The sequence below is a fragment of the Nerophis lumbriciformis genome, linkage group LG01 (assembly GCF_033978685.3).
Source record: "Nerophis lumbriciformis linkage group LG01, RoL_Nlum_v2.1, whole genome shotgun sequence".
NCBI classification, from domain to species: domain Eukaryota; kingdom Metazoa; phylum Chordata; class Actinopteri; order Syngnathiformes; family Syngnathidae; genus Nerophis; species Nerophis lumbriciformis.
The window spans coordinates 49,321,761-49,343,184 of record NC_084548.2 but is presented as its reverse complement, the minus strand read 5'-3'; the positions used below and the strand labels follow the sequence as shown (position 1 = coordinate 49,343,184).

General features: G+C 38.3%; 1 protein-coding gene across 3 annotated transcripts in view; it reads right to left on the bottom strand.

The window, feature by feature from the left end:
- The window catches only part of LOC133622555 (signal peptide, CUB and EGF-like domain-containing protein 3), a 236,710-nt gene that overhangs the window by 149,381 nt on the left and 65,905 nt on the right, over positions 1–21,424 (bottom strand). For all 3 annotated transcript variants that reach the window (XM_061985394.2, XM_061985402.2, XM_061985388.2), the window contains exon 2: positions 5,723–5,845. In XM_061985394.2, coding sequence (XP_061841378.1) covers positions 5,723–5,845 — 123 coding nt within the window. The remainder of the gene's footprint in view (positions 1–5,722; positions 5,846–21,424) is intronic.

The following is a 21,424-nucleotide window of genomic DNA, read 5'->3' as shown; positions in this document are numbered from 1 at the left end:
TTTTTACAAATAAAACCTATTATTATTATTATTATTATAACATCACAATATGTATCTGCTACCTAATCAACATTTTGTTCTTCTTCTTTGTGGGTCAACACTTCCTGCTAAATTGCAACTTGTGATTGGATACTCACTTTGGAATGACAAGTGAGTATCCAATCACAGTCTCGTTAACATCAGGCAACCTAGAGAGGCTACTATCAACAACTTGTGATCTGATTGGCTATCGCGACTGTCTCTCAACTCTGTGGTTTCTTAAATTCATCCGCTAACGGTCCCGGTGAGTATCCAATCACAGGACGTGCAAACGTCCAGTGATCTGATTGGCTATTGCAATTGTCTGTCAAATCTATGTCCCCGTTCACTTACAGTGCACGGACGCCAGCATTGTTGATTCTGAAGGCCTCGTGCAGATTTCGTACAGCATGGCAACATAAGCTTGCTGAATTCTGATTGGATACAAACTGTAACTAAAAAACAACAGCACTGGAAGGAGCATAATAAGACATGAAGAGAATCTGAATATTTTTAGATATTTAGGGAAGGTAAATAACAAAATTATGATCATGATTTCTAGTTATGTTACGCCAGCAGAGAAGGCCTTGCTGGCCCTGACGGCACACCACTGCTAAAGTGGCCGTAGAAAACAGTCTACAGGGCCTATCGTATTGTTATCGCTAATAATACAGTATTGATACGCCAACATCATGTATCAATATCCGATATCCTACGTGCTGTTACGTACTTGGCAGAGAGTTGGACAGTTTAATGTACTGCCATTCATAAGGTTCTCCTTTATGTTCTGCCAACACTGCAAATCTAAATCGCCAATGAAAACATGTTGGGCTGTTACGTATTGCACAACTATGTTTGTTGTTGATTGTTGGATGATAAGCCAGAATTCAGAACATAATGGAGCAGACTGTCATTACTCTGTGTTAACAAACTATAAGCCAAGAACCTTAGAAATAAGAAACGTATGTTTTGAGCAGTTGATTGACTACACAAAGTCACAAAGTGACTGACAAACACAAACAAATGAATACAAATAATCATGAATAAAGAGATACTTTAAGATACCATTTTATCGTAACTTTAAAGGGGACCTATGATTATTTTAATATACATTCAGATAATTTGTATCAGATATGATTTGGTGTAAATTTAGCATTAATTTTGCTCCACAGTCACTTCTATTTTTTGAGTTTGTCTGCAAGATGTTCAATTCCGGAGGCGTTCCTAAATTGTAAATAAAACCTGGGCATTCTCAGATCGATACAGACTTGCATAAAAAACAGCTGCTTTTAGCAGCATGTACTGTATGTCACTGCATCTTGCATGTCAGTGTTATTGTGTACATGCCGAAGTTAGAAGAAAACAATACTTTAACCAATTTTTTTGGTTTCCTCACAGCCTGAAGCCAAGCGGGAGGAGCTTCTGAGAGCGTTACTTAAAGAGGACCTATTTTGCAAAACCAACTTTTCTTGCCTATTGGTACCTGTTTCTGTGATCTGCATAAGTCCCGAAAATTTTAAATCAGAACACGGAAGCATTGCAGAGATATTTCTAAAACAATCTTGTCTTCCTTCATTCTTCCCCCAAACGAGCCGTTTGATTTTTGCCCAAAGTGTGGCGTTTTCCCATTGGTGACGTCATCCAATATCAGTATATGGAAAAGTTTTACCCGAAGAGCTTTGCGCGAGTCCGCTATTGTAGTCTGACGTTGTAGTCAATAAGTTCCTTATTTTTCTCTATCCTCTACTTATGTGGCAGACAGGCTCGTACATGCACATGCATCCTCCGCTGTTACCATTTCTAATACAAAGTAGCTTTTTGTTCTAACTTATATCTGTGAGTAGACTCAATATGGAAACGCTAATAACTACAATATGGCTGACGAGGAGCAGATGCAATTGAAGTGGAAGCACGTAAATAAAATTGCGCATCCTGAAGAGATAGTCCGAAAGCGGTTCGAAGATGGTCACTAGAACATAATCTATGCAAAATTTTGACCAAAAAAAACACCATTACATGTTATGTAGACCACAAGGAAGTGTTTGAATGTAGAAAAAAAATCACAATATGACACCTTTAATGTCTAAATAAGTACATCCACTTTGCTCTGACATCATTACACTGACTGAAAAACTATGCTAATAGTGGCATCCAAAACTGTGTGCAAGCTCAAGCCGAAATGCAGGATCCTTACAATTTGACGCTTTGGCGATGTTTAACAACCAACATTGCAACAACATTTATAAGTTAACATTTTTTTTAATGAAATTTATCGTAGGTAAATAAACTATGGAAATATTATGAAAGTTATTGGCCATTGCGTTATTTGATATGATGATTAACGTGTTGAGGTGGGAATCTTCGGCCACCTCACAATTCGATTACGGTTATGATTCAGGAGCTATAATTTGATTTAAAATCGATTATTGATGCATTTCTGATCTATATTGATGCAGTTTTGCATTTATTTTGTTTCACTAAATAAGTGTTTATCACTTGCAGTTGCAACTTTAAAAAACAGTGCTTTTGTATTAAGAAATTCCCACGTTTATCAAATTAATGGAAATGTGTGCAAAACTGGAACGAAAGTGTCCTATAATAGAGGAGCTGGTTGGATCTCACGATGAAGTGGCTCGCTGCAGTCAGCCAAATTTTAGAACCGTCTACAATACTTTGTTTATAATAAATCAATCGATGATATACTCGTCCATATCCAAATTGCGATGCATCTGAAAATCTATTATTTCCCCCACCTCTATTAATGTGTATCAACAAAATACACCTACTTTACTTTTATAGGATTAAATATATTGCAAATTACTCCACAGTTGTAAATCCTGGCCTGTACTCGTCATAAAGAGTGTTTAAATTCAACATATGACATCAAAAGAGAAATATTGTCATAGACTGTACATATATACTTAGATGCTTCAATAACATTTTCAACTGTGGTGGTCTATAGAGGCAACTATGTATAAAAACTCATGCATACACAATAGGAAAATGTAAACTTCACACAAAAATTCTCCTTTTTTAAAAGGGGTCATATGATTTTTTTTTTTACATTTGAAACACTTCCTTGTGGTCTACATAACATGTAATGGTGGTTCATTGGTCAAAATGTTGCATAGATTATGTTTTACAGACCGTTTCAAGCTACTTTCTGACCATCTCTTCAGGATGTGCCATATTGTTCTTATTTATGTTCCTCTCCTTCGACATTCCGTCGTGTATGTTGTACGTTTGTAGTTTTTAGTTCTTCCATAGCGAGTCTACTGACAGATATAAGTTCGAAATAAATATACAAATATGCTTGTTTGGAGGAAATATGAAGGAAGGCAAGAATTTTTTATAATTATAAAAATACTCCATGGTTTGATTTCACATTTTCGAAAATACACAAAAGTGCAGGTACAAGTAGCAATAGGTAAGAAAAGTTGATTTTGCATAATAGGGCCTTTTTAAATAAAATGTTTAAAAAATACATTTTAAAAAATTATAAAATTAAATACAAATATATAAATATTGATGAAATCTAATTAAATCAAAATGTAATTTAAATACATTAAAAAACTCAATCGTTTGATTGTGATACCAAAAATTATGATGCTAACCACTAGGATGTAGTGTGGCCCATATGAAAATATATTTACAATAAGTACTGCATATGCAAATATGTGGCATAACATTACCGAACATTGAAGAAGGAAGACTGAAAAAAAAATACTTGCAGGTAGTTTTAGAAAGTTGTACTGTATCTGTGTACTATTACATACGAGGGGTGTGACGGTACAATTATCTCATAAGACGAGACAAAACACGATAACGGATTCACAAGAACAAGACAAATTCCTGAGAGTGTCCCTGCTTATAAGAAAAGGACAATATGACAAAGTATTTGACTGGACAAAAACACATATTTTAATTTGGCTGGGTCACAAAACTATAGAGGTGCACTTTGAGGTACTTTTTAACTTTGCATGCATAATCTACACATGAGCTGTTAGTTGTTGAACTTGTTTCCACAAATAAAGACTACAATTTTACATTTTAAAATAAAGTAAGTATAATCACTGAGGATGTGTCCCAGTGCATCTGAGGATGTATCTTACAATCATAATCAAATGCCTATTTATAAATAAAGTTGATTTGATTTGATTTGATTTAAGGTCTTACGGACATCTCTGATTTTGCAGCAGTCAAGTGGATAAATTATTTGTTTTATCTCTGGGCAGTTTGCAGTGGCTTGTTGGTGCTAGGGGAAGGAATCCAGTGTGTCCGGAGTTTTGTTTTTTTACGTTGCGTCTTTGCGTCCATGATCATCAGTTTAGCCTGCTTTTGCTTGGACATGCACACGGCGCGCTGGCTGTGGAACACAAATGAAGGCAAGCAACTGCGCCTGAGCGCTGAAGTTCTATTGCTGGAAACTCAGAGGCTAGCTCTTGTTTGCTAGCTCTCTGTTTAATGAGTGCATGCAAATTAATGTGTGGTTCCAATCATTTGCTCACAGCCAGAAAGATATGACTATAAAAAAATCCAACAACTTTCGACTGCCTCCCGTGAGACAGTTTTTTTCTAAATCTCGCAAGATCTCGTGTCGTACCCCAACTACAAATGGTATGTCAACAATCGCTCCTATTGTTTATTTGTCTAGGAATAGAGTAGTGTGCAATGCCATTGCCTTTTTGATCAAAGACCAACATCCAAACCCAGCAAAACTAGGCAAAATTATTAAATCATGTAGCCCAGGAAACCAGTATTGAACTTTTAGCAAGACTGTATTTTCAAAATGATGTTTGAATTACCAAACAACATCATACCCATGGTTAAGTGTGGTGGTGACAGTGTAATGCTTTAGGGCCGTTCCTGTTTATTCAAAAGGGACAGTGACTTTATTTGAGGGAGTTTCCAAAACCAAGGCCCACCAAAAACATCGTTCATCATGACAATAACTCAAAGCATACATTCATTGCACCACAAGGTCACATTCTGGAATTGTCCAATAAGAGCCTGAAACTAAAACTATTTTATATCCACTTGGTATGTTGTTAGCTGAATCTTTAAAAATAAACATCTTTATCAAAATGTGTGTTTTGAAAGAACATCAACATTTAGAAAGGGCCAACGAACTCTTGCGGTGTGATTGATGAGGACGGAAATTTGCACATATTTTAGCAAAGATTCACAAATCAGACTTTAATGGCCAACAGGCAGGCAGCCATGGAAAACACTCAGTCAATAATGAAAACAAAACAGTCTGACTATGGCTTTGTAATAACACAAATTCAAATTGTTGGGTATACTGATCTAGAGGTTTGTGTCCGAAAGTCTTCATCGCCTATGCTGGAAATGTTTCTGACTGCTTGGCTGTGCTTCTGACTGCCATTTCAGCTGCAATCTTAATTCTCTCCAACATGTGTAGGAAATTTACTGCCTCATTTAATCTTGTCACAAAGGAGCACTCTGCACCTGGCTTTCCTCGTCCTCCATCCACTTCTCACTCTCTCGCTTCTCATTGCTCTCACGGTTAATGAGGAATGCTGAGTGAGGCAAAAGCTCTTATCAAACCAATCTTAGGGCTCAAATTGTATGTGTTCTAAGACATGATGCGAATCAACATTAAACAGAAGAAGATCTTTTACTGCAAAAATTAGAAGCCTCCAACCACATGCTAAAACAAGCACATGTATTCAACAACCTTTACCTTCACAATGTTTACCGTCCCCTTTATAGCCTGACTTGCAGATACACTTGTAGGATTTCAGCGTGTTCTGGCAGATGGCGTCGATGCTGCAGTTGTCAAGCGCCTCTGCACACTCGTCCACATCTAGGAAGAGAGGAAAAAAAGGTTGCTAAGTGAATGCTACCACAAATATATTTTCGAAATGTCAAACTATAGATTTTCACCAGTAAAAACAGTGCAAAGAAGAAAAAAAAATTAAAATAGAAATAGTCATATTTATTGATAGAACTACGATTCAAGGATCTTTATTTTCATACCAACATACATGAGACACATGAGATGGCTAAAAATGTAGTACCCAGGGTCCCAGATTTAGCCCAATGAGTATTACATGAAAGATATTATGTACATAATAATTTCAATAGAATATGACATAAATGCAGTATGTTATAAATAGCATAGGTTAATAAGAATACATTATAAATAGAATGGAATAAATACAAAACATTTATAAATTGCGATTCTGTAGTGCAAATAGAATGTAGAAACAATGACAGCAAACCAAACCAAAAACAAGCCCAGTTCAGCACAGTTATCAGCCTGATCAATCACAAAACATCACAACATTAAAAAGTTGCTTTGATACATCCATCCATCAATCCAAATGCAAAATCAAGCACGTCTTTTCTCTTATCTGTGTTAGCTGATCTCGGCATGTTGTAAACAGCCTGTCGTAAACTTCCCATGAGTTCCGTGTCAACAAACATGGCGCCCTTTGTGTGGGACTTAGGCCTTGTTCACACTGCAGGTCAATTCCTATTTTTTTGCCCAAATGTGACCTGTATCAGATTTTTTCATGTCATGGTGAACAGTACAATTCTGAATTTTTCAAATCTGGCCCAGGCCTCTTTTGTATGTGGATATAAATTGGATATGCAGTCTGAACGATTGGGTCGTGTTTATCCGACCAATACGTCGTCAAAAAGCAATAGGTGTCATAATTTTTCGCTAAAATAGGCAGTTTCCAAATAAACAGTTGAGAAATGAGCAGAAAACAGGCGAAAATTATATGTTTTAGGAACTCACGTCACCCCTCCTGTATGCGACTGCTTGCCCACACACTCTTCGAAGCAAATGCCCTGCAAATGTCAAAACGCTTGCCCACTTCCTTCTTAATCTTCTACGCAGAATAATTTGGTTCAGTAAAATGTTAACTTTGATTGCACAAAATCCTTGAAATTGCCACAAATGCAGCAGGACTTAGACCTACTACAATTGGAGCCATATTTACTTTTGTAAACAGTGCAGCACGTATGACGTCAGATCCGCATGCAGGCCATACACATTTTTTTTGTAATTTAAATGACTACATAGAAAGATCGGACGAAACAATTAGAATAGCACATCTTACCCTGCAGTGTGAATGAACATAGCCTATTTCACACGTTCAGATGAAGACATTTTGCGTTGTATTTGCACCAAATGTTCTGTAAACGTTACGTGAGGAGGGGAAAAAAACATGGAGCTTCCAAACATTAAACTTTATCAGCCGCCTGAAATGCAGACATAGCTATTACCGTGTTTTTAAAGTCTATAAAGACCATAGGCGCCGATCTACATTTCTGCCAGTGGGTGCTCGGACGCGCGGTAAATTTGACGCTTTTCTGAGCATGCACGGTTTTTGCTTGGTGGTGAGAAGGAATTTGCCATCAATCCCACTTGGGTGCTCGGCATTGTCCGTGGATGCTCGGGCCCCGAAGCACCTACTGGACCGGCGCCTATGATAAAGACACCCGTGCTGCTAATGAAGCTGCCCCGAAGCCAGCCGCAAAAAAGGTGTGCGTAAACTAAAGTTTAATTCAAAAGATACAGTATATGGATATGTTTTGGTCCCTGGTTTTAGTCTTGAGAATTGGGAAGTTAGTTGTATTGGTCATTGTAGATTCCTACTGTTAACCACAGTGATCAAAATTTGCAATACCCTAAAGTTGTTACCCTTTTTCCACACTAAGCAGTTTAAGGTAATAAATACCCCGATGACCAGCAAAAGATTGAAAAAATACTGATTGATTGGAATGAGATCTCAGAGATAAGCCAGCCCTCACGCCTTTATGCATGGTTACTGTGTTGTGTTGTGTCGTGTTGTACAGTATGTCAGTTAATACATGCACAGTCAGTAATTGGAGACATCGTTCAGAAGAACATTTGTTTGTGAAACTTAGTTTTTTTCATCTGTGACTGGAAATATGTATGATAAATGACAAATAATTTAATTGAATGTAAAACAAATGGGTTGATTGTGCAGTACTAATTGTTGATTAAATGTGTCTGGAAGCAATCAAGGCAAAATGGAGTGAACAAAAAGGCACTTTTGATTCAGTCTCAATTAATTTGCACAAGAAGAACAACATGACATCAGCTATTGGAAAGCAAAACAATGCTGGCATCGAAACAGAAGTTCAGAACATTCAGGGACAGATCCTGTCATTCTATAAAAAAAAATGTACTGACCATTCTAGTGTAGGCATTGTCTCCCACCACTCTTAACAGTGTAAACACTAAACAAAAATGCTGTTTGGTCCACACGTACATGCAGGGAGTGTGTGCACACTGCACATACACACAAGCAGAAGCAAATAGCAATGATTGTCTGAAGCTAAACAGTAGCTAAATTATAGTAGCTAAACTTTGCTAAATTGCTATCTTTTGCTGACAACAAACAAAACTAGTGCGCGTGCGTAAGTGCGATGCGCGTGCGTAAGTGCGATGCACAAGCGTAGTTACTTCATTAAGTGCTAAAAGAGGGTTGGAGTGTGATCGTAACAACACTCTGGAAAGTTTGGGCCCTTTAGGCATCCACATAAAAGTTGCAAACAGCCTCTATAATGTCAACACAGGCTGCTTGCTACAAAAGCGAGTGTCAAAGTGATTATGATGATTCATGAGTTTGCATAAAAGTTGAGTTCAATGAGCCAGCAATTAACATGTGTGGACATTTAACATTCATGGTCAAATTAATTCAGGTGCTTTTTCTAATCTGGACCAAAGACTTTGAGCAAACAAAAATACACCTACTAGAAAAAAAGTTGTTTTAAAAGTGCATTTAAGAGTGTGAACTTTAAATCACAGCAGCAGAACTTCAAAGACTAGACAAACCAATCATAAACCGGGATCACTAATGAGTATTAATTACACTTTATAAGTGTTTAGTTGCTGCAGTCTGAATAATTAGGGTGAGAAAGTGAAAAGATAAGCATGGAAATGGATTGAAGCAGATGCATGGTCAGGTCTGCCTTCACGGAGCCCCTAATCCCGCAAAAATCCTAGCTAACTAGCCCAGGTGTTTAGGATTACCGCTCCGCACACAGGGGAAGGGCAGCTTAATAAAGTTTACATAGCTTCCAATATCCACTCTTATCAAAAGCCCTCTGCAGGAGCCAGCTGATCCCACTGGGAAATGACCTGCAACCTAAACCCTGGAGCTTAACATATTGCTTATATCCAGCTATTCCTAAAGGACACAAGGAGACAAGCACAGTGAAAATGCAGAAGAGTAACAAAATATTGATCTAAAATTTGATTGGTTCCATTGATGCTTTTGGTTGCAATTTTAATGTGAACTGTATTTAACTTTTTCATTAAGCTCCAACGTGAGATCGTACCATTACAGCTTACCGCAGGCAAAAGATTTATTTCTCCACAGATTAATCGCCTGATTATTCAGAAGATAAAATGATTGACTGCATTATCGTAAAGATAACGATGTATTTAAGCAAGGATTGAGCTCCTTGTCCAGCTTGATATTTTATTGTCTGAAAAGCATTTTAGTTTCAGGGCAAAATGGAATTCAGTAAAAAGTGTAGGCCATAGAGGTTCTAACCCTGCCAAGTTTCCATCAGGCCGTTTAGCAATGCAGAAGAGAACAACGGTCCTACGCCCTGAAGAGTAGCCCTGTTCTTAAATCATCTGGATTGCCAGAAAAAAAGCTTTCATGTAAAAAGGGATATTTATATGGAAGTAATTAATAACAGTAATTGTCATGTTTCATGGTGCCACATTTTAAGGCTGGACTATACTCTGGCGTCATGTAGTTTAGGTAAGCGACGGCGCCTTGCTCCTTCCCCTGCAGACCGTTTCCCGCAGACCTTGACGTGCACATCCAAAAAAATCTAGGTTCGCTTCAGCGGTGACGCAGATCGCAGTTGATTGGCCAGCTTGTTACTACATCATTTCCTGCCCGGCGATATTAAAAAAACCTACAACCTCTATCCTACAAACAATGGCGCAAATCGAGAAATGTTTAATTTAAAAAAACTACAACCTCTATCGTAGAAACAATGGCGCAATTTGAGAAGTGTTTAATCGAGGAAATTTGCTAAAAATACCATTTATACAATACTCCTTCGCCAAACTACAAGAATTACTTCCACTCATTCGGGGTTTGCACAGCCTACCTTGGCGAACATCTTTTCTTCCCGTTTCGACGCAATGTGTACATTAAAAATGACCAGTGTTTCAAAAGGATTAGTTCCAGCTCCAACATTATAGTGGGCGTCTCTTCAGAGGCCATCATTTACGACAGGTTTACAATCACTACTACACACAGGAAGCTCTATCTCTCAGGAAAATAGTCAATGAGATATTGTGGTTGCTCATTCAGGCAAACACTGCCCCTTGGGGTTTTGGAAGAGAATTGCAAGTCACGCGCCAGCCCCTGAGGAATAGCTACAAACAAACCAAGACGCCGTCAGAGAGTTCATAGGCTACGTGACGCGAGAGTATATTCTAGTCTTTAGTGGGGGGTTGTTGTCTGACATTCCTAAATCAACAGTTTGACTGCTTTTATGTAGCTCTGTATAGGGTTGCGCAATATATGCCACAATGATCGAGCTCTTAATACTATCGCCATATCGTAAATGCCTGTTAATGACAAGTTCTAGCTGTGTCCCTTAATGACAAGTGTACTATACCTAGTGCTACTTGGTATTGGATCGACATTCAAAGTTGTAGTATTGCTCCAAACTAATGTAAAGTATCCAAACAATATAAAAATACATACTTGTTATATTTTACTAGAAGTGTAGATAGGAACATGGAACAACAGAAAGCAACCAGCTATTAACAGTAAATTAGCACGTAGATTGATAATAGTTTTGAGAAAATAATACAATCGGAAATTACGCAATGTTACCGCATATGTCAGCATCCAAATTAGGAGCCTCTGCAACTCATTTTGAAATTGTTTTATTATCATTTACAGACCAAATAACATTGTGATATATATTGTTATCGCAGAAGGCTGCAATACATATCACAATATACTGTAGATTTAAGGCCATATTGCCTGTCCGTAGCTCTGTACAGCATTCAAGGTGAATCTTTGGCTTTTTGTTGTATATCTCATCACCACTGAGTAACCTCCTGAAGTCTTACAATATCATTATTACTTCAAAATTTAAACACAATGAGGTGAAATAACTTATCTTTAATTTTTCAAGTTATAAAAATGCTGGACATCATAGTTTTTTTCATCAAGCAACCCTGCATCTGTTTAAAAGGGCAGTAACTCCAAAAAAATCCTGCTCATCTTCTTGTCATTATTGTTCACGGTAGAACCACCAATTTACTTTCTCGCTCCATGGTTGCTGCTACACACACACACACACACACACTCACCCCCCCACACACACACACACACACACACACACACACACACACACACACACACACAAACACACACAAACACACATTCTTGTATTTCTTACCTTCTTGGGACCTCTGAAAAATGCCTACCTCTTTAGTACCACCCTTTCTAGATATATAAAGATTTGTATTTACAACATTAATAATATATACATACTATGCAAATATAAAAAAGGTACGCTTTTAATTATTTTTTTTATTTTTTTGTTGTAATTGGTTTTTAATCTTCATTATTTACTTCAAGTTATTACAGTATGTCTCTATATACATATTTATTGTAATTTTTTAAATATATTTTGGCAAAAGGGGGCCCATTTCAATTTCTTACACACACTTTTTATTACATATGTTAGCCAGAATGGGAGCACTTCAAATTTTTATACTCACTTATTATTTCATATGTTGACTAGAGAGGGAGCACTTCAAATTTTTATACTCACTTGTTATTTCATATGTTGACTAGAGAGGGATCACTTCAAATTGTTATACTCACTTGTTATTTCATATGTTGACCAGAGGGGGGTGCACTTCAAATCGTTATACTCACTTGTTATTTCATATGTTGACTGAAGAGGGAGCACTTTTAAAACCGACACAAAGTCAATTTGAAAAATCCCTCCTTTTGGGACCACCCTAAATTTGGAAGCTACGTTTCCTTGTTGATGTCTCAAGAAGGGTAGAAATACAAGAAGACACTCACACACACACACACACACACACACACACACACACACACACACACACACACACACACACACACAATCACACACACACAGACACACTCTAACTTGTACTAAACAATTTAGAAGTCACAGATAGTTCTCACAAAAAAATTTGTAGACTAACAGCCTGCTGGCCTAGTTGGAGTTTTCTGTAAGCAAAGCAGACTATATTTGGTGAAACCACTTAAATCGGTTAAGTATGTAACTATGTGCAAGTCATCAGGAAAAAAAACAACCTCTAATCAATGGCAACTGGAAAGTCTGTATTACAGCTGCATCGATTTAATAACTGTCGCCAGAGGAAATGCCAACCACAAGCCAAAACAATAAAAATGTTCTACAAGCCAAAACACTACAACATTTCTACAGTGACATGCAAATTACCCAAATGATCAGGTTGGGAAGCCAAGCAAACATATAACTACCCTGTTGCCTTTGGTGTGAGCTGCACAAATGGAAATAAACATAGTAATCCCAGGCACACGAACTTCGATCATAGTCTGACAAGTTATTGTTTGCAAGAATGCGCCCATGAATGAAAGAATTCCATTGGACAACAAAAGTTGCGTATGCTCCAAATTGCTTTGGCATGCAAATAAACATGTCAGAGTCAATACATCCTTTGGTGCAGTCGGAGACAAAAATGCTGCATGTTCAGTAATGCCGCCATGGTAATTGACTCATTCCCAAGATTAAAAGATTGTGTTTTCCCAGTAAGTTTCTTTCATTCTTTTGGGTTGAGGAATCACAGTTGTTGGGAACAAGTCAGGCCAGCGGAGAATGAAGCCAATGCACTGGGACAAGGATGAATAAACAAAGTCAAAACAAAAAAATTCCAACGAAGAAAGGGATGTTGGGGAAAAACCCAATCACTTTCAGTTAAAATAGTTTCCACCATGCGGCTGCCGTAGCTCTCCTGCTTTCAGCACATTTAACAAATTAGTCTGAGGGAAATGAAAGTGACAAAGACATGGTTAGAAGAAACACTATAAAACCTGTTTGTGTTAGAATTTCATATCGGGTAAAAACAAAAAACATTAAAAGAGAGAAAGACAGTAAGATCCAAATAACAAGTGCTAAATAGTGTGTGTAAATGACATGTACTATTAGTGGGAGTGTTGTGGGTGATGACAATTAAGTGCAAAAGTGGTGCAGATCGCCCTATTTAAATGATGGCTGTCACTCATTTCCCTTCACATTTTTGCCATTATATGGTCCAAACTGTGGCGTTTGGTCATGTTGTTGACATGCAGCACCCAAATATTATATGTACAACCTTGTCTGGGCTTTATTGAAGTGTGATCTAAATAACAGAACCTACTTTTAGCACGCAGAAGGTGCGCTCTGGGAGGCGCTGAAGTGTTGGGATGTTGTAACTGGATCATATTGCAAGAAGTTTATATATTTGAAATAACGAACACCATTAAAACATTGCCAGCAGACACCCTGCCTTCCACCCAAGTGTAGCTGGGATGGGCTCCAGCACCCCCTGCTACCCCGAAAGGGACAAGCAGTAGAAAATGAATGGATGGATTAGCAGTCACGACAACAGCTGTGTGTTAGCAGTAAGTATGAGTGATGTCGGCCGTGTGTCTTTTGTTTAAGTTGGGCATGGAAGCAGAGATTTAGTTGGAAGAAAGAAATGCAATGCAAGCCAGACAACACTGTCGCGTGCCACCATGGTTGACGTCAGCGGAGTAGAGTGTCAGTGGCATGCAGCGGTGATTCAGAATTCAGAATCACCTCTGCACGCCCGCTGGCCACCCTGTCTCCTCGCCCTAATCCTTTGAAATGCTCTCATCAACTCCTGGTGGAATATGTAAACGCACAAAGACGAGTGCATAAGATGACAGTAGTGCGCCGTCATTGTTCAGTAGAAATGAAGGAAATCACAACAAGATGGGAATATTAATGCTGCACTTAAGATTATAATGAACCTTACTTGACATAAAATAATCGTTGGTACTCTAAACAGTAGGAAAGCAACGATGCTCGGTATAATCCTGGTCAGAACAATCCACCTTTATTGACCGTGATCCTGTGTGTGTGTCTGTGAATGTGTCTGTGTGTTTGTGTACGTTTGCGTGTGTTGTTGTTAAAGTGTTTGTGCCCGTGTATGTGCGCGACCTCCCCTTCCACCAAAGCACTGGTGAGACGCACTGATGTATACAAGTAATTAAAGAATACAAGCAATAATTTACCAAGCGTCTTTTCGTGTCGTTCTGGCCATTTTTGGGTGTTAAATGGCTGTCGAAGTATACCAACTTGTCGGAATACCTACTCAGACTTCTTCTGTGCAGGTATATCACTAATGCTTGGTTAATATTCAAATCACAATATGTAAATGGAGTATTGTTGTCGGTTTTTGAATGGTTATTGATTGGATTTTATGGGCGAAATACAGGAGCTCTCATTGGCTTTGTTGTAAGATTACTTTTATTTATGTTTATTCAATATTTAGAATGCATTTTTTTTTTTTTTACTCCTTCCGTCGTCATGTCTTTCATAAAGATTGTGAACGACAGGCAAAATTCCCGATAAATTGTAGTTTTCCTTTAACAGGAACAGTGTGCATTATTTAACATTTCTGTAAATGTACCAGAATTAGCCAAAAGGCTTGTTTTTATCCGTCGTCCTTGGACAGATCTTAAAGTTGTCTACCTAAAACATTAAAACGATTGTACAGTGAACAAAGCAATCCACATGAAAAAGCAGTAAAAAAAAAATACACATCACTATAAAACTCCTGTTAAAAACCCTATGAACAAATACCAGTAAAATAAACTGTAGTACATACAGGTACAATTATCACAATTAAAACATTTTATCAGCTTTAAAGAACAAAATGTATAAATTGGCTCTTGCGTTATGTTTCGCATTTTCTTCCCACACTGTACCAGAAATCAACCAAAACAATTTGCCTTCATGTTGTATTTTATTGCCGGTATGGATGTAAAACTATCTTAAATTGTATACATTATAGTCTTAAAAATTTGACTTGTCGAAACCCTTATTACAAAATAAATAATATGAGTAGGTATGAATTGCGCTTGTATCGTAACGAACTGATATCAGTCTTGGCCAAATACTCAAGGCTGCAATATCGGTATCGTATTGGAAGTGAAAACGTTTTTGACACCCCTACTAGATTTTTGTGCGCTGTCAAGTTGCACATGTTTTAATGCAAGCAAACCTTTAGTAGATCAGACCTACTGTGTGCCAAATTGTGTCAGCACAAGGTCTGGATACGAACCGTTAAAAACATTTTTAAAAATTGCAGCTGAGATAGGCTCCAGCACCCCCCCGCGACCCCGAAAGGGACAAGCGGTAGAAAATGGATGGATGGATGGCATTCTTTATGGACACAGGACAACTTTGTCAGAACTATTCTGGTTGACCAGCTGCAAGGTTTTGAATGATGTAATATTCTAAGTCGATTGGATACAATATCATTGTCAAACAAACTTTTCCAGATGAGTGTTCCAAATGCCACGGTGGTCATGTCTGCCATTGTTGTTTTGGTTTTGTTTTGACATCAAACACAAGCATGTCCTCTGAGAACCGTTGTCGTTGTTTACACAGAAACATTGAAACCATCCAAAACTTTCATTTTAAATGTTTTTAGGTGTTTGTTGTTGTGAAGCCTTTTTAGGTTAAAAATTCTGCTGTAAAAAAAAAAGGACCCAGGACTCTGTTTTGATGTTAATACTCTACTGTCACCACGAGCTGCCTGCTAAGAGCTGCTGGCCATGGAGGTGAGACCTTGTCAAAGGTGCGTTTCCTCCTTGATGTATAAGAGGGTTTGGGATAAGTAGTGCATTTAGCAAGACCGACTTGCGGGGGTGTTAACAGGAAAAGGATGCGGAAGGGAGAGAGTGAGGAAGAACTGTAGGGCTGTAAGTGTGCAGTTCAAACATAGGGTAATATTTACTTTGAGTGTTGAGACCCTTGCCATTTGCTTTGCCCAAAACCTGCCCACCTCCCTACACCCATCATCTTTACATTCAGATGCAAAAATGGTCTTAAAACAGCTTGGGCATCCTTGAGTGTCGCTTTACTGATGTGACTTGATGATATAAGGACCAGCTGCGCACTGACAGACTTAAGGACCCATTCTTTTGAAAAACTGCACAACGGTTCATTTTCTTGGGCTTCTTGCAGCATAGTAGAAAGGTTGCTGAGTTCAACTCCAAACAAGGTGTTCTCAGGATCATAAGTATCTGCCTTGCTTCACATAATTACTGAAAAACAAGTGTTGTAATTACCCACCTTAGCACTATACTTACGCTATACTTAGGCTTGCGGTCGAGCAAGATGGAGTTTAAGGTCAAGATAATCAGTTTAGCAGACTGAAAAAAGCTATATTGAGCTATGTATTTTCATAAAACAAAACATTTTAATTAATTTGACAAAGGTCAAAAAGACATATACCTCATAATCAGTTAATCTAATGCACAAAATAATCAGTTTCATATTTCTAGAAATGTTTAACAGATAAATCAGGGAAAGAGCTAGTAGAAGCTAAGCACATGCATTAATATTTGAATAACTAGAAAAGCACTCGGAGAGTCTAGACCTCTGCCAGACCCTATCTCCCAAAAGGTAAGATTCCTATAAAAAAAATCCTTAATCCAGACAGTGATCCAGATGAAACCCAAAATCTGATCACTTGTTCCTTATTTCCGGAAAGTGTGATTAGAATCTGCTCATAGGTTTGTAGGCTATATTGCTAACGAACCAGTAAACAGACAAACAACCCCAGACAATCAACATTTAAATGAAATTGTCAGGTTCGTGTTATGTTTCGTTTTGTTGGTCATCTGATCCTCGAGAGTGTTGACCTTGCTTTGTAGAGTTACTACTAACTCTTTCAAGTCTGGTTCCACCCCTGATAACTTTGTATTTTCCCATTGGCGGCTTCTTGTCGTGCTCATGGTTGCTCATGGAAGCTTTTAAAATATGTCCAACTCCTTCGTTTTTGTTGTTTAGCTTTGGGTTGCTAAGCAACGGCTTTGTGCTAGCATTTAGCTAGTTAGCCCCCGGCTTTCAGACGCTTTCGGTTTGCTTATTTTAGCGAATCTGTGCCTTCCGCTGGGCAGAGTTGAAGTCAAATATGTTAGCAAGCTGTCTTGTTGCCGTGATAACAATAGTCGGCAAGTAGTCGGAAATTACAGTATTTTAGTGAAAATCTGTAGTGTCGGGAGCGAAGCTCTTCTAGTTTACATCGTCCCTTGGAAACAGGAAGTGACATTGCTATTACAAAACTCAAAACCAGTGAAGTTGGCACGTTGTGTAAATCCTAAATAAAAACAGAATACAATGATTTGCAAATCCTTTTCAACCTATATTGAATTGAATAGACTGCAAAGACAAGATACTTAACGTTCGAACTGGTACACTTTGTTATTTTTTGCAAATATTAGCTAATTTGGAATTTGATGCCTGCAACATGTTTCAAAAAAGCTGGCACAAGTGGCAAAAAAGAATGCTCATCAAACACTTATTTGGAGCATCCCACAGGTGAACAGGCTAATTGGGAACAGGTGAGTGCCATGATTGGGTATAAAAGCAGCTTCCATGAAATGCTCAGTCATTCACAAACAAGGATGGGGTGAGGGTCACCACTTTGTGAACAAATGCGTGAGCAAATTGTCGAACAGTTTAAGAAAAACCTTTCTCAACGAGCTATTGCAAGGAATTTAGGGATTTCACCATCTACGGTCCCTAATATCATCAAAAGGTTCAGAGAATCTGGAGAAATCACTGCACGTAAGCGGCAAGGCGGAAAACCAACATTGAATGCCTGTGACCTTCGATCCCTCAAGAGGTACTGCATCAAAAAGCGCCATCAGTGTGTAAAGGATATCACCGCATGGGCTCAGGAACACTTCAGAAAAAACACTGTCAGTAACTACAGTTCATTGCTACATCTGTAAGTGCAAGATAAAACTCTACTATGCAAAGCGAAAGCCATTTATCAACAACACCCAGAAACTCAAAATGGACTGATGCAAAGTGGAAAAGTGTTCTGTGGTCTGACGAGTCCACATTTGAAATTGTTTTTGGAAACTTTGGACGTTGTGTCCTGCGGACCAAAGAGGAAAAGAACCATCCGGACTGTTATAGGCGCAAAGTTCAAAAGCCAGCATCTGTGATGGTACGGGGGTGTATTAATGCCAAAGGCATGGGTAAATTACACATCTGGCACCATTAATGCTGAACGGTACGTACAGGTTTTGGAGCAACATATGCCATCCAAGCAACGTCTTTTTCATGGACGCCCCTGTTTATTTCAGCAAGACAATGCCAAGCCACGTGTTACAATAGCATGGCTTCGTAGTAAAAGAGTGCGAGTGCTAGACTGGCCTGCTTGCAGTCCAGACCTGTCTCCCATTGAAAATGTGTGGTGCATTATGAAGCGTTAAATACCACAACAGAGACCCCTGACTGTTGAACAAATTAAGCTGTACATCAAGCAAGAATGGGAAAGAAATCCACCTGAAAAGCTTCAAAAATTGGTCTCCTCAGTTCCCAAACGTTTACTGAGTGTTGTTAAAAGGAAAGGCCATGTAAAGTGGTTAAATGCCCCTGTGCCAACTTTTTTTGCAATGTGTTGCTGCCATTAAATTCAAAGTTAATGATTATTTGCAAAGAAAAATTATGTTATGTTAAAATTATGTTTCTCATTTCGAACATTTAAAAAAATATTGTCTTTACAGTCTATTCAATTGAATATATGTTGAAAAGGATTTGCAAATCATTGTATTCTGTTTTTATTTACGATTTACACAACGTGCCAACTTCACTGTTTTTGGGTTTTGTAATAACAATGTCACTTCCTGTTTGTATTTATAGCGGCGCTGTGATCACAAGCTTGTGTGCCTAGTGCTTGGATTTTAATGACGTCACATACGGCTCATTGAATATGTGCGGTGGTCAAGCAGTGTTTGTTCTCAATGGGTATGAGTTTGCAGTGACCACTTAGTTAAATGTTTGTTTGATATATTTGTAATATACTTTACTTGTTTATATCCCATTGAAGTACTATCTTGATATTATTTGTATTTACATTTTTAACAAACAGAAACCAGAAAGTCAGAGTTAATGATACTTTGTTAGGAAAGGTACTTCTACATTTCCTCTTGTTTATTTGGACAGGACAAAAATCAAATATAGTAATGATTCAGTAAGTGTTAGTTTGTTAAATGGATAAGAAGTGAAGTGATTTATATTTATATAGCGCTTTTCTCTAGTGACTCAAAGTGCTTTACAAAGTGAAACCCATTATTGAAGTTATAATTACACCAGTGTGGGTGGTACTGGGAGCAGGTGGGTAAAGTATCTCGCCCAAGGACACAACTGCAGTGACTATGATGGTGGAAGCGGGGATCGAACCTGAAATCCTCAAGTTGCTGGCACGGCCGCTCCACCGACCGAGTCACACCGCCCCATTTGCGGGTCTCGAGCTATCGAAAAACGATGCACATTTATCCAGGAGAGTCTTGATATCAATTTCCTTGACCCAGCCACACACAAAGAAGTTGAAGGCCTCCATGCTTTTCCAAGTTTTCATCTGTTTTGCCGTGCAGAATGACTTTGTCCCACTAGATCAATATGTCTGGGAACTCCACCAACGAATACTCCTTGATATCACTGGCCAATTTTTTTTTGTGATAAAATATAGGGATCTATTCCACTGCATTGTTTGATTTTTTTGCTCGTATCTGCTTTTTGCAAGAAGGATCTGGGCCCTTCCATGCTCATATAGATCCCGCACTGCTTGCTGCACAACAGCCATCTTGGCTTGGTTGACCACTGGTTTTTATTTCTGAGAAGAAGTCATGTGTCGGAATACAAGCAATATTGACATCATCGAGTGTTAAGATGCTTCCTTGCTTGCATAAGTTTATTGTAGATCATAAATCATGCCTCTCATCTGGATAATAGAAGGATGAAAATGTATTCTGAGAAGTTGGTACACTTTGACAGCCAATTTAGCTCGGAAATGGCGAGATTGACACAAAAAGACGCTTGGTTTCACCCCCCTTTTCTTCAGGGGGGAATACAAGTAATTATTCATCTAAACAGGACTATAAAAAGATTTTATCACCTAATGACAGCAGACTTTGTACAGTAAGTGTAGTTCGCTGGCTCTCATGAAGTCTGCAGTGAGTAATAATCAGGGATGTTGTTGAAAAAAAGTGTTCATCGTTTTTTGCTTAAAATGAGCAAATTACGTAAATATAAAATGTCTATGAATGTTGTCATTCATCCAGGTTATTATAATCAGAAGAGATTACAATGACCTGGATGAATGAGAACATTCATAGACATGTTTCTAAACATTTTGGATTTGGATTATAAATGTGCCCTTAACTGAATTACAAATATACTTACAGCGTTTATATAAAACCTTGATGTATTTTTAAGGGCGGAATAGAGTGATCCCTTAGGCTTCATTGAAGGCAGACTTTTGATCACATGTATATACTATTTAGATTGCATATAAAAAGGCTCTGATAGCGATCAGGAGCAGCTGAGCATCTTGATCACTAATCAGAGGCAGGTGTGATTCAATCAGTGCTCCTAGCTATTACACAGTCAACGAAGAAACACCAAAAACTGAAATGGACAATAAACACATAAATAATACAAAACTCAAAACCAAAGGCATGACCCGGGCAACAGATCATGACAATTATGTAACTAACTAACTAACTAATGTGGATGAGACAAAGTAAAGTACATAGGGCTATCTTAACAAGTAGCCATTGTCACTTACAAGATTCAATCAGAGGAAGAATATAAACATCCTTTCCATCAAAACACCCATCAGTTCATTGATGTTCTTTTAACGAGGAGATGTTTTTTAGTTATGACAAAACAGCTGGTAAGACAAACTATGGCATGGGTGTCAAACTCTGGGTAATTTCACTTGGCCCGTGAGGTGATATCAAATTAACACTAGAGCTGGCCCGCCGATTATATACAGCGGCGGTGCCGCGGTACACCGCTAACTTTCATACTTGCCAAACCTCCCGGGAGACTCCCAAATTTCAGTGCCTCTCCTGAGAATTATAACGTCCCCTTTTCGTCCAGTCCAACGAGCGCTGGCCCAGTTACATAATATGTGCGGCTTTGACACGCACACAGAAGTGAATGCATCGCATACTTGATCTTCAGCCATACAGGTTACACTAAGGGTGCCAGTAAAAAAACCTTTAACATTGTTAGAAATATACGCCACACTGTGAACCCACACCAAACAAGAATGACAAACACATTTCAGGAGAACATC